The 24336-nt window shown below is 39.2% G+C and overlaps 1 protein-coding gene across 1 annotated transcript in view; it reads left to right on the top strand.

The window, feature by feature from the left end:
• Positions 1-17172, top strand: part of LOC306853996 (tyrosine-protein kinase receptor UFO-like) — an 81843-nt gene extending 64671 nt beyond the window's left edge. The window contains exons 16-20 of the mRNA XM_079391762.1: positions 10232-10353; positions 11380-11489; positions 11597-11756; positions 12066-12202; positions 13282-17172. Coding sequence (XP_079247888.1) covers positions 10232-10353; positions 11380-11489; positions 11597-11756; positions 12066-12202; positions 13282-13729 — 977 coding nt within the window. The 3' untranslated portion in view covers positions 13730-17172. The remainder of the gene's footprint in view (positions 1-10231; positions 10354-11379; positions 11490-11596; positions 11757-12065; positions 12203-13281) is intronic.
• Positions 17173-24336: the final 7164 nt, after the last annotated feature.

Below are 24336 nucleotides of genomic sequence, written 5' to 3'. Positions count from 1 at the left end.
TCTAATAGACGTCTATTTGACATCTAAAAGGAAACGTCCTATAGACGTATTGCAGATGAGCAAACACCCTAAATAATACGTCTTGCAGATGTAAATGCAGACATCAAATAGACGTCTCGGAGATGTACGTGTGCTATCAGGGAATGGGGATAGTCCACCCAAAAAAATGAAAATTCTCTAATTATTTACTCACCTTTATGCCATTCCAGATGTTTATGACTTTCTTTCTTGACATAAACACAAAGAGTTTTAAGAAAATAATCCATAACACAAGTGGATTGTAGCCCATGCACATATGACAGTTGAATGGAAGCGATTGTTAATTGTCAAAAGTTTAAATTATTAGTACTTTTGTTATCTGTTGTTTTACTTCAAAAAATATTGATTTAACCACTAAGGTCAGATGGATTACTGTCACGGTCACTGTGTGTGTTTTTAAAGCATCTTTAGGACTCACAAAGATGGATTATTTGCCTAAAAATCTTAATGTGTGTTTACCTATCCAGTAGAAAGAAAGTAATATGCATTTGGGACAGCATGAGGGTGAGTAAAAGATGAGAGAAGTTTTATTTTTGGGTGAATTATCCCCTTAACAATCATATGCTGTTGGTATGCTAATTCAAGATCAGCATAGACTAATAAGAATAAAGGGCAACCTCTTGTGTACGTGTGAACTGTGTTTGTTTTAATCTAGAGCTCCAAAGATATTAAAATATTTGTATAATATCAGGTGTCTGAAGATCAAGATCCCAGTCATTCAAAGGGGATGTGTCTTTCTTGTCTGATGAGGGCATTACAAACTGCTTTGAACTCCCATGACACATTTCAAACTTAAAATATTTCAAACAAATAAATACAAAATATAATTATTTAATTTGATATGTATTAGTAATTTTAAGTTAGTAATAAATACATCAAAATTATGCATTATCTGTAATACCATTGTGTAACCAGTAGATGGCTGTATAGCCCTATATATCCATGACTGTGTATACCCTAGTTGCTAGTTCAGTCATAATTATCTGTATGTACAGGTCCTTCTCAAAAAATTAGCATATTGTGATAAAGTTCATTATTTTCTGTAATGTACTGATAAACATTAGACTTTCATATATTTTAGATTCATTACAACACAACTGAAGTACTTCAAGCCTTTTATTGTTTTAATATTGATGATTTTGGCATACAGCTCATGAAAACCCAAAATTCCTATCTCAAAAAATTAGCATATTTCATCCGACCAATAAAAGAATGGCCATTATGTTCATTTATGCACTCAATACTTGGTCGGGAATCCTTTTGCAGAAATGACTGCTTCAATGCGGCGTGGCATGGAGGCAATCAGCCTGTGGCACTGCTGAGGTGTTATGGAGGCCCAGGATGCTTCGATTGCGGCCTTAAGCTCATCCAGAGTGTTGGGTCTTGCGTCTCTCAACTTTCTCTTCACAATATCCCACAGATTCTCTATGGGGTTCAGGTCAGGAGAGTTGGCAGGCCAATTGAGCACAGTAATACCATGGTCAGTAAACCATTTACCAGTGGTTTTGGCACTGTGAGCAGGTGCCAGGTCGTGCTGAAAAATGAAATCTTCATCTCCATAAAGCTTTTCAGCAGACGGAAGCATGAAGTGCTCCAAAATCTCCTGATAGCTAGCTGCATTGACCCTGCCCTTGATAAAACACAGTGGACCAACACCAGCATCACTGACTGTGGGTACTTGACACTGGACTTCAGGCATTTTGGCATTTCCCTCTCCCCAGTCTTCCTCCAGACTCTGGCACCTTGATTTCCGAATGACATGCAAAATTTGCTTTCATCCGAAAAAAGTACTTTGGACCACTGAGCAACAGTCCAGTGCTGCTTCTCTGTAGCCCAGGTCAGGCTCTTCTGCCGCTGTTTCTGGTTCAAAAGTGGCTTGACCTGGGGAATGCGGCACCTGTAGCCCATTTCCTGCACACGCCTGTACACGGTGGCTCTGGATGTTTCTACTCCAGACTCAGTCCACTGCTTCCGCAGGTCCCCCAAGGTCTGGAATCGGTCCTTCTCCACGATCTTCCTCAGGGTCCGGTCACCTCTTCTCGTTGTGCTGCGTTTTCTGCCACACTTTTTCCTTCCCACAGACTTCCCACTGAGGTGCCTTGATACAGCACTCTGGGAACAGCCTATTCGTTCAGAAATTTCTTTCTGTGTCTTACCCTCTTGCTTGAGGGTGTCAATGATGGCCTTCTGGACAGCAGTCAGGTCGGCAGTCTTACCCATGATTGCGGTTTTGAGTAATGAACCAGGCTGGGAGTTTTTAAAAGCCTCAGGAATCTTTTGCAGGTGTTTAGAGTTAATTAGTTGATTCAGATGATTAGGTTAATAGCTCGTTTAGAGAACCTTTTCATGATATGCTAATTTTTTGAGATAGGAATTTGGGGTTTTCATGAGCTGTATGCCAAAATCATCAATATTAAAACAATAAAAGGCTTGAACTACTTCAGTTGTGTTGTAATGAATCTAAAATATATGAAAGTCTAATGTTTATCAGTACATTACAGAAAATAATGAACTTTATCACAATATGCAAATTTTTTGAGAAGGACCTGTATTAGGTTTTGCATTTGGATGCATATTTAGGCATTATTAAATACTACTTTTTGTCAAAGTTTGTTTGTTTCCCGCCCCCCAAAATGTTCATCTGAAGTGACCATTTTTGCATTATTATTAGTCAAATCTGGACACAGAAAAAGCACGGTTAAAAGGCTTTACATTGCAAAAGATGACAGCGCAATGATTGACAGTGCACTTGTAAAATAGTATCGGTCATTGACAGATAAAGTACATTTAGTACTGTACATTACGCTATGTGCTGGGGGGAAATATGAACTAATCGAAGCAAATATTATCTAATTGAAGGCTATAACTGTATGTAGAAAACCAGGTCCAGAAATGATTAGGCTAAATCAAGACTTACCGTGAGTATCCTGACAACAACGATGATTGATGATAATGATGATATCATTCGCTGTGCTATTCCCATGAAATCATCTCAACAATGTAGTGTAGCTGCAGAACAATACTGATAAAATAATAATAATAAAACTATTTATATATTATTTTATATCATTAAAATGAAATAGGAAGCCGCTAAGAGACGCTCACATCCACACTGGGGGCGCAACACTGACGTCTTCACTTCCAGGTCAAGAAGCTGTCAATCAAAAACTCAGTAGCCAATGAGAACACACCGCTGCTAGCCCCACCCCCACAAGAGATTTGTTTCAGAATGGCAACAAAAACTTCAGAATCGTAAACGAAAACTTTAGAATCGTAAACGAAAACTTTAGAAGCGTAAATGAAAACTCTGGAAGCATATTTGTAAGTATAGCTCAACGAATGAAAGAGGAGAAAACAGTCGCAAAACATGCAGTGTATTAAAAACGAAGTCAAAAAAGTTGCATGCAATTATTTTTTTTTTCAGTTTCAAAGACATTTTATTCTGTTTCAATTTATATTTTCATACGTTTCTTGAAAAATTACATTAATTTTAATTGCCACAAATTTAATCCCATATGGATGATGCAGTCAACATGGGACTGCATTACATACTGCAACACCTGGATAGACCAGGGACTTATGTGAGGATCCTGTTTGTAGACTTCAGCTCCGCTTTTAACACTATCATTTCAAACCTCCTCCTACCCAAACTAACTCAGCTCTCCGTCCCCACCTCCCTCTGTCAGTGGATCAACAGCTTCCTGACAGACAGGCAGTAGCTAGTGAGGCTGGGAAAACTCACATCCAACACCCGCACCATCAGCACTGGAGCTCCTCAGGGCTGTGTTCTCTCCCCACTGCTCTTCTCCCTCTACACCAACGACTGCACATCTAAAGAACCCTCTGTCAAGCTCCTGAAGTTTGCAGATGACACCACAGTCATCGGCCTCATTCAGGATGGTGACGAGTCTGCTTACAAGACAGGGGGTTAAGGAGCTGGCTGTCTGGTGCGGTCTTAACAACCTGGAGCTCGACACGCTCAAAACTGTGGAGATGATCGTGGACTTCAGGAGAAACCTCCCTGCTCTCCCCCCACTCACCATCATGAACAGCACTGTGACTGCAGTGGAGTCATTCAGATTCCTGGGCCTCACCATCTCCCAGGACCTGAAGTGGGACATTCACATTGACACTATTGTCAAAAAGGCTCAGCAGAGGTTTTACTTCCTTTGCCAGCTGAGGAAGTTCAACCTGCCACAGGAGCTGCTGAAACAGTTCTACTCTGCCATTGAATCCGTCCTCTGCACTTCATTAACTGTCTGGTTCAGCTCAGCTACCAAATCTGACCTCAGAAGACTACAGAAGGTAGTCCGGACTGCTGAGCAAATCATTGGTACAATCCTCCCCCCTTTCCAAGAACTGTACTCATCCAGAGTGAGCAAAAGGGCTGGCAAAATCACTCTGGACCCCTCACATCCAGCACACTCCCTCTTTGAACTGTTACCGTCTGGTCGACGCTACATGTCACCCTTATTTATATAACGCTTTTAACAATGTAAATTGTGTCAAAGCAACTGCACAATATCAAAAAAGGAAAATAATGTGTCAATAATGTAAAATGAAAAGATTAAAAAAAAGATTTTCAGTTAAAGGCATTTCATTATTGAATTCAGTGATGGCATCATCCAGCTCAGTTCAGTTTAAATAGTGTCTTTGCAATCAGGTCGACGATATCGCTAGAAATTAAGTGTCTCCAACTAAGCAAGCCAGAGGCGACAGCGGCAAGGAACCAAAACTCCATCGGTGACAGAATGGAGAAAAAAACCTTGGGAGAAACCAGGCCAGTCGGGGGGCCAGTTCTCCTCTGGCCAAACGAACCAGCAGTTCAATTCCAACTGCAGCAAAGTCAGATTGTAAGGGCTCAACTGGTTCCAGTGGTCTTTTCCGATGGCTGTCTGGCGGGGTCCTCACTGGGGATCTGTCTCTGGCGCTCATCTTGGTGTCCTGGTCTCCGCTGACGTTCAGGGCTGTAGAGGTCATCTCTGGGTGCTGATCCACCATCTGATCTGGATACGGACTGGATCTGGTGACTGCAGTGACCATCTGGGCTGGATACGGATCGGATCGGGTGGCTACAGTGACTGGGGATATGTCCCCGGAGCTCATCCAGGTGTCCGGCCTCCGCCGACGATCAGGGCCACATACATCATCTCCCGGCGCCGATCCACCATCTGATCCAGACATGGACTGAGAAACAGAATAGAAACAGACAAATATTAGCGTAGATGTCATTCTTCTGATGATGTAACAAGTACATCATGTATTATGGGGAGTGTTCCCGGTTCCGGTTGATCTAATTAATGCAGCCTAACAATCCCTTAACAGATTTGAATAATAGAAGTGTATTAGTGTGTTATGTGTAAGCCAGGTTAAAGAAATGTGTCTTTAATCTAGAATTAAACTGACAGAGTGTGTCTGCCTCCCAAACAGTATTAGGTAGATTGTTCCAGAGTTTGGGTGCTAAATAGGAAAAGGATCTGCCACCCGCAGTCGATTTTGATATTCTAGGTATTATCAAATGGCCAGAGTTTTGAGAACGCAGCAGACGTGGAGGACTATAATGTGATAAGAGCTCACTCAAGTACTGAGGAGCTAAGCCATTCAGGGCTTTATAAGTAATTAACAAGATTTTAAAATCTATACGATGTTTGATGGGGAGCCAATGCAGTGTTGACAGAACCGGGCTAATATGGTCGTACTTCCTGGTTCTAGTAAGGACTCTAGCTGCTGAATTTTGGACCAACTGCAATTTGTTGATCAAGCGTGCAGAACAACCACCCAATAAAGCATTACAATAGTCTAACCTTGAGGTCATGAACGCATGAATTAGTATTTCTGCATTTGACATTGAGAGCATAGGTCGCAATTTATGATAGATATGTTTTTGATATGGAAAAATGCAGTTTTACTGATGCTAGAAACATGGCTTTCAAATAAAAGATTGCTATCAAACAGCACACCTAGATTCCTAACTGATGAAGATGAATTGACAGAGCAGCCGTCAAGTGTTAGATAGTGTTCTAGGTTATTATTACATGTGGGGTTTTTAGGTCTGATAATTAACACCTCTGTTTTTTCAGAATTTAGCAGTAAGAAGTTACTCGTCATCCAGTTTTTTATATCGACTATGCATTCCGTTAGTTTCTTAATTTGGTGTGTTTCACTGGGCCACGAAGAAATATAGAGCTGAGTATCATCAGCATAACTAACACCATGTCTCCTGGTAATATCTCCCAAGGGTAATATGTAAAGCGTGAAAAGTAACGGCCCTAGTACTGAGCCTTGAGGTACTCCGTACTGCACTTGTGTACTGCAATTCTTCCTCTCCTATAGTAGAGAATGAGTGAAATTGTTCCTCAGGGGATCTATAGTGCATCTGATGCGATATTTGTAGCCGACGGCTGCATGGTTACAATTTTATCTCTGATAGAATCGATAGTAGTTCATAAAGTCATTACTGCTGTGCTTTTGGGAAATGCCAACACCTGTTGATGCTTTATTTTTCGTTAATTTAGTGACTATATTGAATAAATACAGGGGGTTATGTTTGTTTTCTTCTAGAAGAGACTGAAAGTAATCAGATCTAGCTGTTTTTAATGCTTTTCTGTAGGATAGGGTGTTTTCCCGCCAGGCTATATGAAATACCTCTAGTTTTGTTTTCCTCCATCTGCGCTCCATTTTCCGGGCTGCTCTCTTTAAGATCCGAGTGTGCTCATTATACCACGGAGTCGGACTGTTTTCTTTGATCATCTTTAAGCGTAAAGGAGCAACTGTATCTAAAGTGCTAGAAAAGAGAGTCCATAGTTTTTGTTACATCATAAAGTTTTTCTGCGCTGTTGGATATGCTGAGGAATTGAGATAAATCAGGAAGATTACTTACAAAGCAGTCTTTTGAGGTAGAAGTGATGGTTCTACCATACTTGTAACAAGCAGTAGAATTTACAGTTTTAACTATATGGAGTTTTCCAAGACTAGATAATGATCTAAGATCTCATCGCTTTGCTGCAGAATTTCAACACCACTAACATCAATTCCATGTGACAGTATTAAATCTAGAGTATGATGTTGACAATGAGTAGGTCCGGAAACGTGTTGTCTAACCCCAATAGAGTTCAGAATGTCTATGAATGCTGATCCTAATGCATCTTTTTAATTATCGACATGGATATTAAAATCGCCAACCATTAAGACTTTATCTGCAGCCAGTACTAACTCAGATAGACAATCAGCAAATTCTTTAATAAAGTCTGTTTGGTGCCCTGGTGGCCTGTATACAGTAGCCAGTACAAACATGACGGAATTTATCACTAACACATGTTTCTCTAGATAATGTTATACGCAGCACCATAACTTCAAACGAGTTATACTTAAAGCCTGCCCTCCGAGAAATACTGAGAATATTGCTATAAATTGTAGCAACACCTCCCCCTTTACCTTTCGGACGTGGCTCATTTTTATATCAGTAATCTTGAGGGGTGGATTCATTTAAAGTAATGTATTCATCTGGTTTTAGCCATGTTTCTGTAAACAGGGCAAATCTAGATTATTATCATTGATAAAATCACTTCCAAAAGTGCTTTTGTAGAAAGGCACCTGATATTGAGTAAGCCAAGCTTTATCAATTGTTTCTGTGTATGATAAACATTTTTTATTTGTTGAACATCAATTAAATTGTTACTCGTAATTTGGTTTGGACGTTTTCTGTATTTTCTAGTTAGGGGAACAAACACAGTCTCTAGAGTGTGATATCTGGGTGAAGGAGTCTCTATGTGCTGAGAATTAACTGACTTCTGTGATGTAAGCTACAGAGCTCTGAGCACCAGAACGACCAGACACAGAAACAGTTTCTTCCCTCAAGCAATCCATCTCATAAAAATTTGAACTCTTAACAATAAACATGAAACACACAACACTATCATACTTTTTATTTTTTTATTTAACACACATACTTATTACATTTCAAATTTGCACCTAACATACCTATACATACTGAATTGTCTATTTTGTATATTGTGTTTGTGCTATTTTGCATATTGTCCATTTTGTATATTTGTACATATTTATTTTTTTATTATCTGTGTCCTGTCCTGTCACTGTCATTCTGTCGCACTGTGGAGCTACTGTCACTAAAACAAATTCCTCGTATGTGCAAACATACCGGATGTAGTGCCTAGTAGACCAGGACACATTAAGACTTCCACTCCCAGCATCTGTATTTGACTGGCTGGCCGATTTCCTGCCCTAAATCTCCTTATCTGAAGAAACCTCTAAAACCCACGATAAATCTGAGGGAACATCTGCAATGGATTTTGAACAGAACCTTCAATGTTGTTCCTGACCGGTTTACCGTAAATAAAAGTTGCGTAATCAACAGTACAAAGCATGTGGCATCTGGAAAGGCTCCAGCACAGACCCCCCTGATATCTCCTGATCGTTTAACACAGTAATTCAATGATGTTATCAACCAGGAGAGACGGTTTTACAACTGACGTCCGAGCTACGAAAAACACCAGATCTCCACGAGAATGACATTCCCACAACCTCCCGTCTCTCCACAGCAGAGAAATGCGTCTTTTCTTCTTATTGGCAGAACAAAGAATATCGGACCTTTATGGGTGTTTCGAAAGACATAATAATTGTTGCTGCTACCGAAAGCAACATTTTATATATATATATATATATATATACAATATATATTGAGGTTGTGTGTTTATTTTATCTTTCATATGCATATGTGTGGTGTTAATCGATGCATTAACCCATGTAGTATATAAAATTAAGGTATGTTCTTTGTGTATACTAAATACCTGTTGTTTGATTTAGAATGAAAGCTAGTTGCGTCAGCAATAATTTGGTGTGGATGAAAGTTGACTTTTCTCATCGTAATGTATGATTAAAACATTTATAGGAATCTGCTAGGATATGTTCTTAATTTTATGAAATAACTCCGCAAAGGATTTACGCACGGAAAACTGAGCCATGCGGGGCGGGGCTCCGCCCTACAGAAACACTTGTGATTGGATCAAACAGCGAAAGGGGCAGACTGAAATCAGCCCATTAAAGACAGACGCCCAGCTTTGCTTAGTGCTTGCTACTTGCTCACGCACTGTTTGAAACTTTGGCTCCTCATCTGATCGCGCTGTTAAGCGCTCTCGGCCATACACCATCTGGCAAGGATCCGCACATGCCTTCAAAGTTCTGACCAAATAAACTTTAACACCTGAAGCCGAAAGAACTCTAAACAGACTTCCTAAGCGCGTCATCACGTCACAGAGAAACCAATCAATTGCAAGAGGGCATCCCCAGTGACATCAGGCAACAGCGACTTCAGCAGCCAATCCACACCCGGGGTTCCCTCAACCAGGAAAGGAACAAACAACTCAGAGCAAGTAATCAAATAATTCTTCATAATTCTGCTGGAAACTGGTTGCATTCATCTTTAAGAGTAAAGATAGTAAAGTTCCTTGCTTGTGACTTCCTCAGGTTGAAGTTAGAGCATTCTTGGAAACGAGCATTAGAACCTTAAACTCTCTTCAAATCAAAACAATTCATTGCCTGCAGCGTGTATGTGTGTTTGTGTGTGTACATATTCTGTTTTGTGTTATTTTAGCTTAGTAGTGTTGAAGAGTAGCAAATAAACTTTTTGATTTATTAAGAAATCTTTGTCTGGTGCTATGTGATTAAACTATTTGCCAAAAGATCACGTTACCTATGCTAAAATTACCTATGCTAAAAAAATTACCTAATCAATTCTGTATTACTGTGGCCACGGGAATAATCTGAATTGTTAAAACATACTGATTTTAATGCTTGCTGGACAAGTCGTTAATGAGGTATCGTTAATAAGGTATAAGTTGGACGTTTTGATTAATATCCATTAATCATACGAATATGAAATCGTTACAACTCGATTTCCAGAAACTAAAATTAAATTAATAGTTCTAAAATTACTACACTGGCAATAAAGCTCATTCTGATTCTGAACATCTGAATGGTTGATTTTATTTTCCCCTGCTATTACAGAGGTCTGGAAAGTGATCACTGTACATTTTTATAGATTTTTTTTCAAATAAGGTACCCTAGTGAATCATGCACAATAAGACTTGAATACTTCTTAAGAAAGCAAAGTGTCAGTTTGGTTATTAGTTGGTTCAGGCTGGATGAGAGTGATGGATTGTGTGTTGTGTGACAGGTGTGTGTCTGCAGACGGTGGAGAGCGAAGGCTATCCATCTCCTGTGGTCATTCTTCCCTACATGAAGCACGGAGACCTCCACAGTTACCTGCTGTACTCCAGACTCGGAGACGTACCCGTGGTGAGTGAAGCACTGGAGAGAGAAATAAGAGAACGAGAGATCTGGAGCAGATAGAAAGGCACTAAGAGGACAAATAAAATCATATACTGTATGGCAAAGTGCATTAAGACAGAGATCAGAAGAGTGTTTCAGCATTGATTAACACTTAAAGAGTGGCAGTTCCCTTTAAAAAATTTAAATAAAAAATTTCACTCAAGTGCTGTAATCATTTGCTCATGTCATTCCAAATCTGTGTGACTTTCTTTCCGAAAAGATGATCATGGTCATGCTGCTCTTGTTCATAAAATTAAAGCAATATAAAAATGTTCATACTAACCAACGAACTAAATAAATATGTTGGAACCACATGCATGCGAGTAAATTTTGGTTTTGGGTAAACAATTCCTTTAAATAATAATACATTTATCTCAAAACAAAACAAAAATCTAAATCTAAAAATAAATGGGAAAAAGTTAAATATTTTGAATTTTATGCACAAATTTGAAACAATGGCTCTTACAGACACAGACTGTCCTATCTGGCACCAGCATTACTCTCTAAAAGAAGTATTTTTAACAAACATTTCACCATCCCTGATGAATGTGAACACTGTGAAGGAAAGCAAAGCCGTGATACAACCATAGTGAATGATTCTGTCAGAATCTAATTGATGACCGGTTTGTTTTGTGGTTTAGATGCACATCTCATGGTCAGAGGTGTGAAACTCCTTTGTAATCATAAATGAAGTTCCTCTAAACTAAAGCACAGACGTCAAGCACATTCACAACAAACAGGGCATTCTCTCAGTAACGTGTTGTACCGCAGATGCATTTTTAAAGCCCACTGGTCTATGATTTCTGTTATTGTCTGTGGTAAGAGCAGAATATAGAAAAGTCTCTGGCACCACCTACCTGTCAAAGTAAGAAAAAAACCTCCTCTGACAAATGTTACATTACATTGAAAGATGTATTAGCTTTGTACAGCTGTTTGATGACTAAATGTTTTAATGTCATAGATGTTTTAAATATCTAGAATCTTTCTGTGTAGTATCTGCCCTCTCATATGCTGGTGAAGTTCATGACTGATATAGCCAGAGGAATGGAGTACCTGAGCAGAAAAAACTTCATCCACAGAGACCTGGCAGCCCGAAACTGCATGTGAGTGCTGATGGGAAACAAACACTGCTCATATGCTTCGCACGCTGCTACTTACTACAGAGATCTACATATAATATACTGATTTGAGTGTTGTATTTGATAACCAGGTTAAATGAGAACATGAATGTGTGCGTGGCGGACTTTGGCTTGTCTAAGAAGATCTATAATGGAGACTACTACAGACAAGGGCGCATCTCTAAGATGCCTGTCAAGTGGATCGCCATCGAGAGTCTGGCGGACAGAGTGTACACCACTAAGAGTGACGTGGTAAGACGTCCTCGATTTGATAAACACAATGAAGAACTGATTCTGAGCATTCCAGAGCTTGAACAAGCGTACATGTTTCCAATCCTTGTTCACACTAGAGCATTAAAAACTATTTAAAGTGTACAGGGAGATTTATAATTGACATTAATGCATGTGCCTGGTCTTATGGAGAATGATGCACATTATTCCAAAGATACCAAGATATAATAACTTGCTACACCTCAAACAATATTGACTGTTGTTTTACATCTACTGCTCTCTTTCTCAGCATTCATACTATTCATGAAGGTGCATTTGTCTGTCCTGCAGTGGTCATTTGGAGTGACAATGTGGGAGATCGCAACTCGAGGTCAGACACCGTACCCTGGAGTGGAAAACAGTGAAATCTATGATTATCTGAGGCAGGGCAACCGTCTGAAACAGCCTCCAGACTGCCTGGACAGTATGTGAGTATGCCTTTCAAAAACATGTTCAGCTTTTCACACGGTGCTTAGACCTGGGTTAACATGTATTTAACCTCTGGTTAACACTACTTTCAACCTCAACATAAGCATTGCTTTAAAAGAAGTAGCACTGCTGGGCTATGAATGCTTTTACTTACTTGCTTTACTTTTAGTCATTTAGTAGACGCTTTTATCAAAAGCGACTTACAAATAAGAAAAAGTAACTAAAACTAAAAGTTAACACTCTGTAAATACTCTATACACACCCATTTAAGAAAATACAGAAATTAAATAAAATGGACAAATGCATACAACAACATTTCAATATTAAACATAAAAAGGGAAAAAAATAAATTAATAAAATAAAAATAAAAAGCGATACTTATATCCTTTGCCGGTGTCCTAGCCCGGTGGAGTCGATGGTCTTTACCCTCTTTGGTCTTCACAGTAAGAGGGCTTCACACGAGGGCTGCCGCGATATAATAACCTTTTTTATACCTATCTAACAAATCACTACTAGAACTCAGCTGAACCCACTTTTCTATTAATCACTAAAAATGGCCAAGCAAGTGCACACACTGACAAGATACGCGATACAGTATGAGACCAAACGCCATTTCAGCAACTCTCAACAAGTAAACATAATAAGGAATAAACCAAATAAACAGAATGCTGTTGACTGAACTGGTTTTACAGACACTTTTACCAGTGGTCAGCGATTCAGACTGCAAACTCAGCTAATCAATTGATCTTTTTTTTTTTTTGTGGTACTGCTGAATAGTAGTGCAAGTAACACCATCTGTATTTTAGTATGGTGTTCAGTCCAGTATTAAAAGCCTGAAAACGGTACTGAATAAGAGCTGGCTCTGGATTCCCAGCCCAAACTTGTGTGCTTTATTACAGTCAAACCAGAGCATTGTGTGAGGAAAAGACTGAAATACAAGTTGTTTTTTGTGAGAATTGTCCTCTCACATTGGCTCTCAAATATTTGTCATGTTTTGCAACATTCAAACACCACAAACAATCATGAGAAAAGCAATGTTTGACATTATGGCCTTCTGTCCATCTCTCTTTTCTCACAGCTATTCCCTGATGTTTTCCTGCTGGCTGTTGAGCCCGAAGGACAGGCCGAGTTTTGAGATCTTGTGCTGCGAACTCGAGGAGGTCCTGGAAGATCTTCCAAGCCAAGACCCAGATGAGATACTCTATGTCAATATGGAGGAGACCTCCGGAGAGCTGGGTGCCGTGGGGGGTCGTGATCCCATAATGGGGGTCCCGTGTGCTCTCGGGGCCCTGAAGGGTTCAGGCTCAGTGGCCACCGTAGAAGTGCACCAGCCCAACCGCTACGTGATCTGCCCCCAGCACGAGAACCAGCGTCTCCTCAACACCGACTCCATGGAGAGTCTGAGCCTGATGGGGCCCGGATCCACCCCGCTGGTCCAGCCCTCGTCCTGTTCTACCCCAGTGTTGCCCTTTGAAGGGCCGTTCCCGGAGGACAGAGACGAGAAGAAGAGAGCGCCGTGGCAGTGACTGAAAGGGACCTAGACTGCCTCTCGTGGAGAGCTGAGCTATTGCTCCTGCCCCATCATTTTGCACAGACACGCCACACACACCACCAGACATTGTCAATTATGTCTTTGTTTATGCTTTTCATTCCAAATTGTCATTTATGTTCAGTGTGGGTCACGAGAAATCAAATCAATCTTAGTTTTTGTCTTACACTCTATCATGACCAGAAACAATGTACTAATTTTCCAAGAAAAAGTCATTATGTGACCCTGGAGCACAAAAGCATGCATAAGTAGCACAGGTATATTTGTAGCAATAGCCAACAATATCCATTTTTTTATGGCAAAAATCATTAGGATATTAAGTAAAGATCATGTTCCATGAAGATATTTTGTACATTTCCTACCGTAAATATATCAAAACTTAATTTTTGATTAGTAATATGCATTGCTAAGAACTTCATTTGGACAACTTTAAAGGTGACTGGTTTTGTGGTCCAGGGTCACATTTGTCTGTCCATTTTGATAAATGATGTGTGCAGCACCAAGCTATATTGCAGATGTATTGAAGTGCATTTAGTGGTGTTTGCTTACTGTTGATCGCACTTATGCAGGGTTCCCAATGCACGATCTTAGCCCTGATTTTCACTCACCAAAAGTTTTGTAGAAATCGCTGACAAATGCCTGAAATTGCAGTGTCCTGCTGTGTGAAATGTGTTTTGACTGGAAATGACATCGGCGATGACCTACAACCAATCAGAGAGCAAGATACAGGGCAGGGGAAAGTTCAGGGGAGGAGTCCTAGACCTTTAACCACACACATGAACTCTGCAAGCATCCATTCTCTCTTTTTACTTTCTGTTTTACTGCAAGCCAGCATAAAGACAACTTGTAATGCAAGCTTATTGTGGACTACAGGTTCTAACAGGTAGAAAGCCAGTCTCACACGTGGTTTTACGTTATTTCCTGTATCACTTCTTGCGAGTGTTTGTTTGAGAAATGTAGTTGGTAGACCAGAGTTATCACTGGAAAGGTTGTGTAATCGCTCTGTCGTGTAGTGTGCACACAACAGCAACTAGACGGTATGACTTTGAAAATCGTGCAGTGAGTTCCCGGCATTAGTACAACTTGTTTAGGAGGTGTATTACTTTTTAAAGACATTTAGTTTATAAAAGTTAAGAGACATGGGCTTTTTTTATTGACCCAGAAAACAAGCACCAAGAATACCCTAGTAAACACATGGCATTGCCTTAACAACTACTGCACACACTTTAAAACTAAGGTTCCAAAATGGTGTTTTTTGCAGTAATGCAATTGAAGAAACTTTGTTTCTCAAAGAAGCTTTCAGTGATCAGTTCTCTCGTCTTAGAGTGAAGAACATTTTTAATGATCTGAAGAACCTTTTTTAACTATAAAGACCCTTTTGTTCAATGGAAAGATTCTACTGATTTTAAATGTCCTTAATGGAACCATGAATGCCCTTAAAGAACCTCATTTTTAAGAGTGTGTTTGCAGTGGCAGGGCTATGGAAAATGAACAACAAATCAAATATCTTGTTGCATGCTTATATCACATTACACCGGGTTAAAACCCTTGTTCCAAAAAAAGTCCAGAGAGTCAGCACACCTCCTGCAGTTTTATGAGACTGATATCAGTCGGCTGGAATCTGACAAATCTTAAAGCCCCTTTTCTGTAAGGTTCTAAAGTTCAAAGTAAAGTTAGCTTTCGACTGATATTAATCACACAATATTTTCATCATCAACTCAGGAGATGCTTGGATTTACAATGACCAATGACATAAATGTCAGATTAAGTGAATGCCGCAAACTAGCTTGACACTGCCAGTCTCTAGAATGGGACAGAACTGGTCAAAGTACTCAATCTGTTTCTGTCCGCTGAGACATTTTTCTCTCTCAAGTCTCCTGACCAGTGTCTTTATCCAAAGAAACACATGGAGGATGACGATAGTACATGTGTTAGGTCTAATATGTCAAACCAAATCATCAGTGATGTCAATATCATGTGTTCATGTGTGTGACCTACAGACACACTCAAGCTAATCTCCAGGTGTATGCATACAGTTTTTATAACTGTTTCTGAGGTTTTCTGAATCAGCAGGGTTTTTTAACATTGATTTGAGACCAATTTTGTGGTTTCTCTAAAGGTTTAGAGGAGTAGAAAGGGCAGTAGACTAGACTAAGCTGTGTAAGGCTGCACATACAACAGGTCTTTGCTCATCAGAGGCTCTGCCCCAGACTCAAGCACAGTGTTTTTTCTTGTTAATGTTTTTTTGTACATTTTATATTTTGCACTAATAATTTTTGTCATTGTATTGTTTGTATTTCATTGTTTATGCATTTTATTTTTTACCTGACATAGATTTTGATGTACATTTACCATAATATTATCATTTTATGATTATATTAAAAACACTGTTTCAAAATAAGTTCAAATACAGATGACATTTTAGCTGATTATTTTGCAATTATTTTAAAATATTTTTAGCATAATAAATATGGTCATTTGTTAAAATAATTTCTTCCAATACAGCCTTTAATCTAATCTGAAATTTAAATAACTGAAATAGACACTTTGAATCGAAATTATATTACATCATAGAACCAATCTTTGGAAAATCTTTGATATTGTCTTTTTTTTCTCTCCTCACTGTAATTTGGTACTAAGATTGGCTGAGGTACATTAATATACGACAGATGTAACTGTATATTATAATTTTAATGAGCCACAATGCTTTAGATACATGTAACATTGGATGACAAATGATTTACTATATAAATGATGTTCATGTGTACCAGTGTTCAGTTGGAATCATCTGTGATGGACATTTCTGTTTTCTGCACACATGAAAGAATGAAGACCAAAATGAACATGACAGCCCCCCTACAAAATGTTGTGTCAGTCACCTCGTGTGGATATTTGCATGCTCACATTTTCAGCACTGTCTTTCAATCACTGTCTTTCATTATGAGAAACACTGTGTGTTTAAATATGTGGATTTGAAGGGTCTCAGCTGACCTCAGTTGAACCGGACAAATTCAACTGCACTGCTTTTGCATGTGATATTTCAGTGCAAAAACCTGCATCTTCTATATGTAGTATTACATATTCTTTTGCCTGACAGTAAATCAGCCAGTGATGATCAAATGATGGAGAAGAGTGTTATCCAGGTGTGCAGTGTAGTAAAGCTATTCATTCAAAAAGCGAAGTTTGGTATTCTATATTGACAGAAGTACAAATATTATTTTTATCACCATATGAATTCATAGACAGAAGCACACTTCAAAGTGCCTTTGAAAGCCAGTATTTTGCCTTAAAATGGCTCAGTTTACGGTGCACAAGTGTTTAGCTTTAGGATTATATGTCTAATGTTGTCTAGATAACATAATTTGTCATTATTGTGATTTTGATATGCTTTGTATTAAAATAAATACTACCTGCACAATTGATGATTTTTTTAATGTGATGTGTTGAGATTGCAGTTAAACGTTACATTAAAAAGAGACCTTGAGACCTAAGAGATCTTGAGTGAAACGACTCACTGACATTAATCACAACTCTAATGAAAATACATTACTTTGGTTAAATAATTTGTAAACAGTTTGGAAAGTAGTGATGTTACGTTCGTGAACGAATCGTTCTTTTTGAACGAATCTTTTAGGTGAACGAATCATTCTCGTTCACGTAATCCATTGACTCATATTTCTCGTTCACTGAAATTCCTCCCTCCACCGCAGCGCGCCGCTATTGCGCGCATGCGTAGCTCTGGACCGTTTCATCTGTCAAAGAATGACTAAACCTCGAGCCAATAGCCTTCGAGTATGATACGAGGACGGAGCATGTGATTTGTTGAATCTAGTGAACGAATACGCCCTTCATTGAGTTGCTTTGAGTTTGAAAGAGTCAAATGAACTGTTACATACATACATCTCGGATCGAACGAACGAATATAATAGCATCATTGACCGAGATGGCTCTGTTTTGAGTCTGAACGAGAGAGAGATCTCCCGTTCGTGAACGAATTGAACGAACTGGTAGCTATACCCAGTTCGTTGACCGGGTAGGTCGGCCATTCTGTCAATCTAGTTCATCAATCAGCAGAAAGCGGATGCAAAGCACAGGTATCCGTACTGTGCACGCTTGTTTATATTCATATTTTACATACAGAATAACTCCTCGTTTAACATAATCTCAGATTTGAACGTGTAAATCTCTGCCTAAACAATTAAATGTTAACTAGCCTAGTATGCAAACAAATGAAAAAACACTTGTGCTTTGGTCATCCGAAAAGAGTGTAATTTAAAAGATAAAAAGAGTAATGACTTTGATCACTTATTTAGACTTATTTTATTCATTTAATGAGAAGGGCACACTTTTTAATGAAGCCAAATCGGTTTTAATTTGTAACAAGTAAATACGTTAGTTGAACAACACATTTTGCCGCACATGCTGACGTATTTGTGTAATATGGAAAAATGGTCACTGAACGAATTAGTGAACGAATCTGAACGAATCATTTTGGTGAACGAACGAAAAATGAACGAGTCTCTGGAAAGAATCAAAATTTCCACCACTATTGGAAAGTAAATGAATAACTGGCCTAATGAATACATAAAAACAGAAAAGATTAGAATTAAAAAAATATATAAATATAATATACTGTATATATTTAAAATAAGAAACTAATGTCTTATATTTCAAATATGAAAATGCCCATGCCTTATTTAAGTCTATAACATGTTGGCAGTAAATAAGACGTGCAAATGCACTTTTATTTGTTATATGCCTTGTGAGCAATGCTGTCTGATCATGCCTGTGCTCACGTTTCATTCAGATTTTGAGAATTTCAGATGAAATATGACTCACTTTAAATCTGATGAGATGGGTTTATTGCCTGAATTCTAAAAAGTTAAATAAACAGACAAACTTTGAATCCAGTTTCAGACTGATGTAATTTTGCACACAGTACCTTTAGCATCAATGAGAGGACATACACCCTGGCCAATACATGACAAAATATTTAACTGTTAAACTGTTTGTGAGATAGATGACCCGAGGGAAGAAGCATTTCCTATGTCTGGCTGTTTTGGTGCTCAGTGCTCTGTATTGCAGACCAGACGGCAGCAGTTCAAAGAGGAAGTGGGTGTAAGGGGTCCAAATTGATTTTACTAGCATGTTTACGCACTCTGGATGAGTACAGTTCTTGGAGGGTAGGGAGGGTTGTACCAGTGATTCACTCAGCAGTCTGGACTGTCCTCTGTAGTCTCCTCTCTCCTCTCCGGCCATCCTACAACTTGTCCTCTAGACCCAATCACACCTCACACCTTCCCCTACACTCTTACCAGCACTTACACACACCATCAACACATCTCTCCTCACAGGCACCTTCCCCACTGTATTCAATCAGGCTCGGGTAACCCCACTGCTCAAAAAACCTGCATTAAACACTTCACTTACAAATAGCTATAGACCTGTCTCTCTCCTTCCATTCATAGCAAAAACACTCAATGAGTTGTTTTCAACCAGGTATCATCTTTCACAGAATAACCAGCTGGACATCAACCAGTCAGGCTTCCAAAGTGGTCATTCAACTGAGACTGCATTATTGTTAGTAACTGAAGCATTGTGGATTGCAAAAGCTGATTCCAAATCATCAGTTCTCATTCTTTTGGATCTATCTGCTGCTTTTGACACTGTGAATCATCAGATCCTCCTGTCCACCCTTTCATCGCTGGGCATCACAGGGATTTCCACATCGCTGGTTTGAATCCTATCTCACTGGTAGGTCTTTCAGTGTGGCCTGGGGAGGGGAGGTACCCACAGCACATCAACTGGTCACTGGGGTTCCTCAGGGATCAGTTCTTGGATCCCTCCTCATCTCCTTATACACTACATGATATACTTTATATCGAAGAATGAACTGATGTGATGTCATTTCGAGCAAAATTCAACCTAAGCGAAGTTTGTTTTATGTTCGTTTTGGGAGTTCGAAACAGCTTGCCAAAGTGAACTTTCTGGAAAAGTTTGTTCCAGCTGCAAAACACTTTCGTACTGCCATTGGTCAGTGACAATTACGTCATAGGATGTGTGCACTGCGGCTCTGCCTTCTTTTATGTAGAACTCCCCTCTGGGTTAATTTCGTCTGTCGAGTCCTTGGAGGTGAGATGTCCATGGGTAGAAACATGAACACAGTGGAGTGCCGCTTTATAGTAGAAAATTAAGTTGTGCTTCTGATGAAATGAGACACTGACACTGTTTTTCATGTTTAATACTGCCGATTGCTTTTAAGCATTATATTGAATATAAAGTGCCATGTAAATACACGTGATGAGACTTCACCGGAGTGCTAATTTGCAGAGCTCGTCCAAATATATCCACTATGATCAAAAAAGAACAAAAGAAGAGAAGAACAAAAAAAATAAATAAAAATTGAAAATGAAGCCCGTGCATCACTTTCAGGCACATTCATAGCCTGTGAAACATTTTTGGCTGTTGACATTAATAATGTGTTTTAATGTCGGTAATAATTTCACCACCACCAACGCATATAATTAATAATTATATGCTTTCATTGAATAACACTGCTAAAATACATATTGTAATACAAAATAAACAATGTACAGTATGTACATTACTTGTTATTAGAAATGGTTGCAAAGAGAGCCAAAGGCCATGTAATTGCCGCTGCTACAGTACAATCAAATCCTTGTTTAATAGGCTATTGACCAAACATTTAATTCAAATAATATATTCCATAATATTTGAGGGAGGGGGGCACAACAGTACATTCCTGCTTAGGGCACCCATTTGACCAGAGGCGGCCCTGCTGGGACCCATCGCACGTGCACATGGTTTATGCTACCATTGCTATGCTGATGTCACAGCTATCTTTCATTTCAACCACATGATCCAACGATAGCTGCAAGAATCTCAGGCTTCCCGGTGGACATTTAGGCATGGATGAAAGAACATCACCTGCAGCTCAACCTGGCATGCCAGGTATTGGCAGCAGCTACTCATTAGCCCCTTTCACACAGTAATACCAGTAAATTGCCGTAAAATTACCGGAACGACTTTACCGGTAAATTAAAAAATGCGCTGTTCACACAGGCAACAACATTCCGTCTTTTTTCCCAGAAAAGCACCATTCACACATCCATTCCAAAATACTGGTAAATTCTGTGACATCATTAACCTCCAATGGCTGCGCTTGTATTTGTAAACATGGAGGGGTATATGCGGTCAGTCTTTTTGTTGATGGTTTAATTTTTGTTTCAAATTGTTGCATTCATGCAGCTGTTTTTGTCCCAGAGACATCGTAATAGACGACTACAAACCTTAATTTGTAAATTTCGAGGTCCTGGAACAAAGCTGGGTGATGGATCCGGCATGTGATTAGAGGAGGGGTAACAGAGCATTCAGCCGATCACACTGATGGCCAGCTTAAGTGATTAACAGCGTGCATCAGCTGCTTTTATTACATTTTGAAAACAGCAATTTCCAGGCCTGGGGGAAAACAAAATGCTAAAAAATAATGAAATTTTATTTCACAAATCTCTGTAATAGAGTTATAATTAATCACGTCCAGAATTTCGTGGGGGATTGTGTGTATATTACATAGTTTTACTCATCTCCGCAGCTTTCAAGTTTATAATGAGGGAAATTCCTGCAACATTTATTCAAGATAGCAAGTAGGTTATTTGAGTAAATAAATCCACACAAACTAGCAGATTAAATCAGTCATTTGAAAACAGTGTGGGTGATTCAGCTGGACCGTGTCTTCTCTCTTTCACTCTCTCAAAGCGGCTTCACATCACATCTCGTCTGCAACGAGATGCTGCACACCGATCCAAGACTTTCGCTCGCATTTCGGGACAGTTGACAAAATTGTAATTTGCTTAATCGGGTCATTGTTGCATCTTCACAAAAATGTATAATTTGCACGTCTTTTTAAACCAATCAGTACTCACGCTCCAGAGGCTGTTTCAAGGCTCACAGTCACATCCAAAGCCGACTATAGCAAGTATCATATTGAGTTATTTTACGTAGTTTGTTGTTGAACTTAAGTGGCCAAATACACACAAAATTACACAAAAATGGCCGTCCTGGCGAGTATCCAGGTTTTTTCTTAAGTAAATGTGAACAGTTAAAAAAAACAAAAAAAAAACAGTTATGTTTACAAAAATGTAGAGGTCTGGGCAGATACATGGGAAAGTGTGGAGTGAATGCATAATCTGTGTCAGTGTGTTATGATTGGCCCGGAGTAGACGTCTTACCTCAGCGCGTTCTGAACTCGTATGTACTCATACCGGTAATTGTCCTTCTGCGTTCACACACAGCAGAATTCCGGCAATTTACTGGTAATGTTACAACTTCTCATATCGGTTGTCACGAATCCTGGCCATGCTCTTCCGTTAACTCGCCACCAGATGTCACTCACTCACCACACAGCACACTGGACTACAGTTCCCACAATCCATTGCACAGATCACAGCTGTCACCATTCACGCATCACACACACCTGATTATCATTTCACAATCACTCACTCACTATTTAAGTCTGGGATTTGCTCTTGCTCAAGGCCGAGTATTGTTTAGCATTTATCACTCCCCAAGCGATAGCTACTTTACAGAGCCATAGTCTTAGTCTTGTCTTGCCTTGCCTTGTTTATCTTGCCGTGTCTGACCCTGCCTTTGTTTCCTGGATTTACCCCTTTGCCTTGCCGTTTTGACTCTGTTCGCTCCCCATTTGGATTCTTGCTCTCGTCTCTGGATTATCTCTCTGCCTTGCCCCTTTGGATACTGTTCGCTGATCGTCGACCCACGCTTGCTCCACGGATTGCTTTGTCTTGCCCTTGCCATACCTGTTTGCCACTGTCTGACCCTGCCTGTTTACTGACCATGTTTTAGAATAAAGCTTTGCATATGGATCCGCACGTCTCACGTCTCGTCAGCCCCGTAACATCGGTAAATTGCCTGAACGAATTTACCGGTATTTTTGAAAAGGTCCTGTTCACACATGATCTCTTTACGGCAATTTACCGGTAATTTTCCGGAAAAGTCTGTATGTGTGAAGGGCTTATTATCTGGCTAATTAGGTTCTTCAAACGCACATGTTGTTGATGATTAGTATAGCTGGATTGAGTTATCTGAGATCATTGCGCATTCATGCGCTGGCCAAAAAGGGGATATGTATTGATAGTAGAAACGTGATCAGCAACGCTGTTATTGGTTGCCCACGATGGCCAAAGAGCACTCTCACTTTTTCTCAGTGGTAGAACAAGAACTCTTGATGGAGGGCTATGGCGAGTTCCAAAATTTAATAAAAAGGACAGGGAACACCTCACAGGCTGCAAAAGCCAGGAGAGAGGGCTGGCAAAAAGTTGCAGACAAATTAAATGCGTAAGTAGTGATTGTGTTAGATGTTTTCAATCAGTTATTACAGTATATGTAGATTTAAAATTTGCATACTTTAATCTTTTATATTAGACCCACCACAGGACCCACTAGAAATTGGGAACAAGTAAAGTATTAGTGGAAGTGCATTAGCATGGTTCAAATCATACTTATCTGAACGCCATCAGTTCGTAGCAGTGAATGAAGAGGTAGTAGTGCAGTACGGAGTACCTCAAGGCTCAGTACTAGGGCCGTTACTTTTCACGCTTTACATGTTACCCTTGGTAGATATTATCAGGAGACATGGTGTTAGTTTTCACTGTTATGCTGATGATATTCAGCTCTATATTTCTTCGCGGCCCAGTGAAACACACCAAATTGAGAAACTAACGGAATGCATAGTCAATATAAAAAACTGGATGACGAGTAACTTCTTACTGCTAAATTCTGAAAAAACAGAGGTGTTAATTATCAGACCTAAAAACCCCAACAAGGTTTACATATAGTTAAGTCTAAAATGAAAGTAAACAGTTGAGAGAAAAACGGATGCATGCCTGTATGTTAGATGCATGCAAGTCTTAAAAGGACAGACCTAAACATGCTGCCGTTTGTCATTAAAGGAATAGTTCACCCTAAAATTTAATTACTGTCATTATTTACTCACTCAGATGTTGTCCAAAACCTGTATTAATTTAGGCTAGAGAGGGAAAAAATACTATGGAAATCACTGAGGACCAGCAACTGTTGGTTTTCCACATTCTTCAAAACAGCATTTATGTTCACCAGAAGAAAGACACTCATTCAGGTTTAAAACAACTTTTTCAGTGAGTAAATGATGGTATAAAAATAAAACACTAAGACAGAATTAACTGACAGATGACAGAATTTTTAAATTTTGGGTGAACTATTCCTTTAATATTAATAAAACAACAAAACACAAAGAGAAGAATATCACTCACTACTCTTGACTGAAATCTTTAATTCAGTTGCTTTAATAGGAATCAATCTATGTAGTGTTTTATTTTTATGTGTTTATTCAGTTTCTTGATTGCTCCTGCTAAATACACCTATTGTACCTGGAAAAAAAAGCACTGTTTGTTTTATTTGTATATTATGTGTATTTGTAATGTGTATCTTTGTTCTTATTTTTAATAACAAAGATAAAATAATGAGAAAGATTTTTATCTTTGCCCACTTTAGCCTAAATATCCACCA

This window comes from Barbus barbus, assembly GCF_936440315.1.
Source record: "Barbus barbus genome assembly, chromosome: 34".
Lineage (NCBI taxonomy): Eukaryota > Metazoa > Chordata > Actinopteri > Cypriniformes > Cyprinidae > Barbus > Barbus barbus.
The sequence above is the reverse complement of the archived record's forward strand: the minus strand, read 5'-3'. Positions and strand labels throughout refer to the sequence as shown.